Source organism: Mus pahari, chromosome 10, assembly GCF_900095145.1.
Source record: "Mus pahari chromosome 10, PAHARI_EIJ_v1.1, whole genome shotgun sequence".
Taxonomy (NCBI): domain Eukaryota; kingdom Metazoa; phylum Chordata; class Mammalia; order Rodentia; family Muridae; genus Mus; species Mus pahari.
Genome location: NC_034599.1, coordinates 22,428,697 through 22,434,514, shown reverse-complemented (window position 1 = coordinate 22,434,514; position 5,818 = coordinate 22,428,697). Strand labels below are relative to the sequence as shown.

The window sequence follows — 5,818 nt, the reverse complement described above, 5'->3', positions numbered from 1 at the left end:
GAGGGAGGGAGGGAGGGAGGGAGGGAGGGAGGGAGGGAGGGAGGGAGGGATGGCATCCACACCAACAACAGGGCTGGTTGGTAAATAAGATGTCTCTTTATTAGCACTTCAGTAAGAAGTTTCCAGCATTGTCACGGTGGTAACCAAGGGCTCAACATTTAGAGTCTCTCTGCTCAAGTCTGGTCACCCTTCAGGTCAAAACATGAGGTGGACACTCTTTGGACACAGGCTGTTCATCGACCCCGGAGTCCTTCAACCTGGGAATCAGAGATGTTCAGTGTTCCCTCATGGAACTGTGCAGCCAGCTGAAATCAGTATCCGCCCCCTGTCTTCCCTCACCCTCTGCTTTCTGTGTAATGGCTGGCTGGATCAATGAGAACCCTTGACAAAGCGTGCCCTGTGCAGAATCTGGCACACAGTCAGCACTTAATAAATGCTAGCATTGTCTCTTCCTGGCATTTTTAAGCATGTGGCCTCCAGCTATGTGACAATCAGTCCTTTCATGCCCACCCCAACAGCAGGGTATCTCGCTTGGATAAATCCAGTGATGCTTCAGGTATGCTCCATCTATTGGGATGAGTCTACCTTCAGACTTCCTCTTCCTGGATCCATAGCAATATCCAGTTATGGCCTTGTATAAAGTACAAGCAGAGGCTGTGTGGCCAAAAGCCCCTTGTTGTATCAGGTTCAATCTGTTCGCCCTTGTGCTGATACCCAGTGTCTCCCGCACAGACCTAGAACAGCAACATCCATTTTTCCCCACCCCACCCCCCACTGGCCCTGAATGCAGGCCCATCCCTCACTCAGGAAAAGGTAAAGCTCTCCACCCTAGTCTCTCCCTTCTACTGCCAAGGCTAGATGCCCTGTCCATCCAGGCCCTTACCTATGGATCTCCTCACCTTAACATTCTGAGCAAGAAGTCTTGAAGCTTGGATCATTGTATGAGTCACACCTGAGATGAGATACGCTGCAGAGGACCGAAGGGAGGCCGCTGTCAGAACCTATCTAGATCTCCAACCCAAACCACAGCCCAAGGCACAGGCTGGCTGTGTGTAGACTTTAGAACTGAAGTCCTAGAAGAAGCCGTCAGCCTAGAGCCACGTACAGGCAGATACCATGTGAGCTTGAGAAGTACACCATGATGTGAATCAGAAAGGACAGAGGTAGCCGGGTGTGGTGGCGCACACCTTTAATCCCAGCACTTGGGAGGCAGAGGCAGGCCGATTTCTGAGTTTGAGGCCAGCCTGGTCTACAAAGTGAGTTCCAGGACAGCCAGGGCTACACAGAGAAACCCTGTCTCGAAAAACCAAGAGAGAGAGAGAGAGAGAGAGAGAGAGAGAGAGAGAAAGGACAGAGGTCCTTGGAACTATGTGTCCCCATATGATGCTGGAGCCAACAGATGACGTCATCTCCACCCACCTGTACCCGGGTGGATGTCCAAAGCGACTCCTCACCAGAACTTACCTTCGTCTCACTTGATCTAACCGTTCCTGCATGACGTCATCCATCATGTCACTTGGCACTTGGAAGATACGGGTGTGGCTGGAAAACACCATTGAGACCTGGATTCTCAGCTGCTTCTTATAACAACTAAGCCTAGGGAGGGTACTGGAACTGGAACTGTAGGCACAGGAACTCCAGATGCATGGGCCTACTAACTAACTGACTGACTGACTAACTAACCTCTGAGGCACCCAGTCACTGTGTGCAGGCAGCAGGTGGTTCCCAGGGAAAGACAAGCTGGCTCCCCAGCAAGGCGGTGGAATTGTGAAACTTCCCCCTTCCAAACTGCTCTCTGCTTTAGTATATACTCTTAGGATTAGTAACAGGACACAAACACTTCAGTCTAGCACTGTTTGCCTTCTTCCTCTGTGCCAAAATCCCTTCCCTTCCCCAGTATTCTTCCTGCCTTTTCTCCTGCCACTTCCCACACATCCCTTCCAGAATCCTGTAGTGCCCACCAAATACTCCCTACTTCCAAAGCCTATGAGAACTAAGCTCGTTGGTTTCCTGTTCCATTTGAACCAGAAATTCCACCTGCTCTAACCTTCTGCCCCCTAAGAGGGGAAATACGATTGCTATCATCGCTCCTACCAGGAAAAACCAGTTGGAGCCCATACAACAGTGGCTCTCAACCTGTGGGTCGGGACCCTTTGGGGGTAGCATACCAGTACCCTGCATGTCAGATATTTGCATTATGATATGACAGTATCAAAATCACAGCTATAAAGCAGCAATACAAGAATTTTAAAGTTGGAGGTCACCACAACATGAGGAACTGTATTCAAAGATCACAGCATTAGAAAGGTCGAGAACCACTGTCATAAAAGGTGCTAAAGCCGACAAGGCCGACTGTCTCCAGCCTAGGAATAAGGGGCCCTCAGAAAGCAGGGCCCAGCACTGGGCCCTGGATGCACCTAGGGTATAAACTGCACCTAGGATGTAGGCATTCCTTTTTCTCTATAGTTTGCCATTTCTCTGATAATGGTAACCCGTTAAGGAGCCAGTCTGAGCAAAAAAGCCCCCTGGGAGCCTTCCTGAGACAATCTTGACACAGTGCCTAAGAAATGTGCAGCCCAGCCTCTAGCTGTGCCCTTGGGCCCTCCTACCGGGTTCCCTAACACTAACTTCATGGCCATGATCTATGGGGCTGGGCTCTGCTCTTTGGATTTCTCCAGACCAACTAGCAAGTACAGGGGGACGTATGCACACCTCCTCGAAGAGCAAAGAGCCAGTGCAAGCATGTTACAAGGACCACGGGCTTATCAGAGGTAAGAAGAGAACACCAGAACCAATGCGTTGTGGGAAAGAACAGATAGTTCCTTTCCAATCTCCACTGAAAATTATACATAGATAAATGACTGATGTTTCTTGCCTGCCTCAAAACTTTTAAGCCAGCTATACAGCCAAGGCTAAAACAAGACTGGAAGATGAGGTTGGTACTGTCCAAACCATGGAGAGTAATGGTCGCAACTCCATCCGCACAGAGCAAGGAAAAGCTGGAAATACATCAACAATGTCCAGGAGCCTTAATGGGTTTCTAGAGAAAATTTCTTCTCTGGGTAACTCTGAAATCCCCCCCCACCCCCATTGCTTATCCCTTCCTAGAAGAGTCAGTGCATATTTGAATAGTCTACAATAACACATGACTACTCAAATCCCGAAGCAAAACTAAGCTTGCTGAGAAGTGCAGCTTCCTCGAAGGGAGAACAAAGCAGATGACAGGAGCAGAGAGAGGGAAAGAGGAAAAGACAAGCCCTTTAGTCACACAGGGACTAGTTCAAGGACAGATTGATGATCTGGCCCAAAGACTGATAGATTCAGAAAACACACACACACACACACACACACACACACATACACACACATACACACACACATACACACACACATACACACACATACACAAACACACATACACACACACATGCACACACACATGCACACACACATACACACACATACACACATACACACACACATACACACACACAAATAGGATGCCTCAGCAGGAGGAATGGGGTGACTTCAGGCCTGCCCCACTCCACCTAGAGTCTTAGCATCTTCAGGATCAAGAGAGGCTGTGAGAATGGGTTGCACCAAGGTGGCAGGAAGGTGACACACTTTGTCACAGAATTCTTGCCTCTGGCGCTGGGAGACCTCCGCACTGCAAAGTCGCAGATGAGGGCTCTAGCTTTTGCATTTTAAGAGCTTATTTTCTTTTAGCTCTTTAAAGTGTCACCACTTCTGAACAATTCAAGTGCAAAAATAACGGGAATCTGAAACACATTCAGAAGCATTTAGGAAATGGAAAGCAAGCCTAGTGCCCCAACTGCTGGAGTCACTTAAAAATGTACAAAGTGTAAGCTTTCAAGATAGCAAGAATATTCCCCTAAGGCCCCAAGGCATGACCGAGGAATTTCTCCACCAAAGGAGCTCGCGTGTCTAGAGCAAAGTAGCTTATGTGTTTGATCTAGCCAGGGATCCTGGAGAGGGGCAGGTGCCTTCTCCGTAAGACTCCCCTGCTCCCGGGCACCGTACCTCCATCTTATAAACTGGATCCTGGTTCTTTCCTCCAGGACCTCTTGATTCGGGTCTGTTAACATATCAGACTTTGAGAGATGGTGTTTCATCTAGAAATCCAAAGGAATACATGTGGGTACTAACCGATGTGGACATCTGTGGCTGGGATGTGCCATCTGCCCAGGTTCCATCACACCAAGGACCATTGGCCTCACCCCCACTTCCCCACAAACTCTGTTACCAAATCTCTGGTCACATGTATGTCGTGTCCATGGGTGGGAGAGTCGTTGATGGACATCTTCTCCCTTATGCTCCGAGAAGCCTCTTCTTCTGTCTGAAAGGGAAATAATTCCCCCTCTTGAAGTGCCTGGCTCCATCTGATCACTCCCAAGTGGCCCCTCTCCTCTTCCTTCCCCTTTCCTCCTCCCGTTACACACACACACACACACACACACACACCACATACATACACAAACACACATACACACACATTCATACATACATACATACATACACACACACATACAACACACACACATACACATACATACATACACACACACACATACAAAACCACAGATACACACTTACAACCACACACATAAACACACACACACACACACACCTCATTCCATTACTGAAGCCTCCTTCTGCGCAAAGCTCCCCCATCGCTATTCTCCTTGGAATCTCTGAGAAGCTCCTCTAAGCCCTTGAACCCTATCCCAAGATACTCCTGGCACCACCTTGGGCAGAATTCCCTCCTCTAGGAGTTTGATAAGCTAGTAACAATGCCAGCACTTCTCTTACCAGCCCAAAACCCCACATCCTCTCAGACATTAGAATGAATTAAACTCCACTCCAGGCGGGGGATTCGGTAAAAACGAAAAAGAAAATGAGTTTCTCAGGTGTGTAGAGAGTGAAGACATGATCCCTGGTTTCTATTTATCGCTGCAGTCTAGGACCTTGGGTGATGAGTCATAGAAGAACTCTACTCACTTTGTTCAACCAGTGCTGCACAACGGATACAGCCTCACTTTCTTCAACTTCAATGTCCTGGAACAAGTTGGTAAAACGATTACCTCAATAATCCCAGAGAGACGCTCCCACCCTCACCACTAAGACCAGTGTGACATGACATGAGACTTCTCTGAAGCACAGCAGGAGTGCAGAAGGGGAGATGATAGGCTGGCCACAGTTCCATATGGCCCCTGCCGCCACCACTCACCGAGTTCACCCTTGGTGGGAAGGGTAGCCCTACGGTTTTCCGGGCAAAGATGTACATAATCCATGTTGTGATGATCATCTTCAGACTTACAGAGGGCCTCCTTGGCTCCCTCCTTCCATTGAAGCTGTCTGAGAACTTCTGTGAAATAGCAAGGTTATTGAAGGGAGGTTCCCCCTGATTGGTTGGCAAGTGATGATGTGACAATGACCTCCTTCAACTTCCAGGGTCAGAGTGCAGAGGGAAAAGAGGGGCTTCAAGCTGTCTTCCTTACGGTGGCTCAGGAGAGGAGGGGGGCATAGAAGATGGACGATATACAAAAGGAATTACCAAGATAATAGGCAGAAAGTCTTGGGGTGGTTTACTGTCTTAAGCCATGCTAAATAAAATTTATAAAAATAAAAAAAAAATCACCAATTCAAAGAAATTATGGTTAAAGCAGCTGGCCGGTTAAATAACCATTCAGACCAGCATCATGGTTATTAATCTTCTCAAGTGAGGGAGGAAACAAAGTTGATCCACCCAAAACTGCCCAGAGAAAGAAGCAATAGAGATATTTCCATTTTTGTTTGT

At 48.1% G+C, this 5,818-nt stretch overlaps 1 protein-coding gene across 2 annotated transcripts; it reads right to left on the bottom strand.

Annotated features, from left to right (window-relative positions):
* Positions 1 to 74: 74 nt before the first annotated feature.
* Positions 75 to 5,382, bottom strand: Spata19 (spermatogenesis associated 19). 2 transcript variants are annotated; one of them, XM_021208003.1, is made up of 7 exons: positions 5,249 to 5,382; positions 5,020 to 5,076; positions 4,265 to 4,357; positions 4,042 to 4,133; positions 1,465 to 1,542; positions 900 to 967; positions 75 to 257 (listed from the first exon to the last, which is right to left on the bottom strand). In XM_021208003.1, the coding sequence occupies exons 1-6, from the start codon at positions 5,324 to 5,326 to the stop codon at positions 901 to 903; spliced, it is 465 nt and encodes a 154-aa protein (XP_021063662.1). In that variant the 5' UTR covers positions 5,327 to 5,382; the 3' UTR covers positions 75 to 257; position 900. The 2 variants fall into 2 exon arrangements, with proteins under 2 accessions (XP_021063662.1, XP_021063663.1); XM_021208004.1 differs by lacking the exons at positions 5,020 to 5,076; positions 5,249 to 5,382 and adding an exon at positions 4,831 to 4,982.
* Positions 5,383 to 5,818: the final 436 nt, after the last annotated feature.

Excerpts from the sequence above, each read along its gene's own strand:
- Spata19 (XM_021208003.1), bottom strand. The coding sequence starts at position 5,326 with ATGATCATCACAACATGGATTATGTACATCTTTGCCCGGAAAACCGTA. Across the intron at positions 4,134-4,264 it reads TACATGTGACCAGAGATTTG|ATGAAACACCATCTCTCAAA; the intron begins GTAACAGAGTTT and ends TTGGATTTCTAG. Across the intron at positions 1,543-4,041 it reads ATCCAGTTTATAAGATGGAG|CCACACCCGTATCTTCCAAG; the intron begins GTACGGTGCCCG and ends GGTGTTTTCCAG.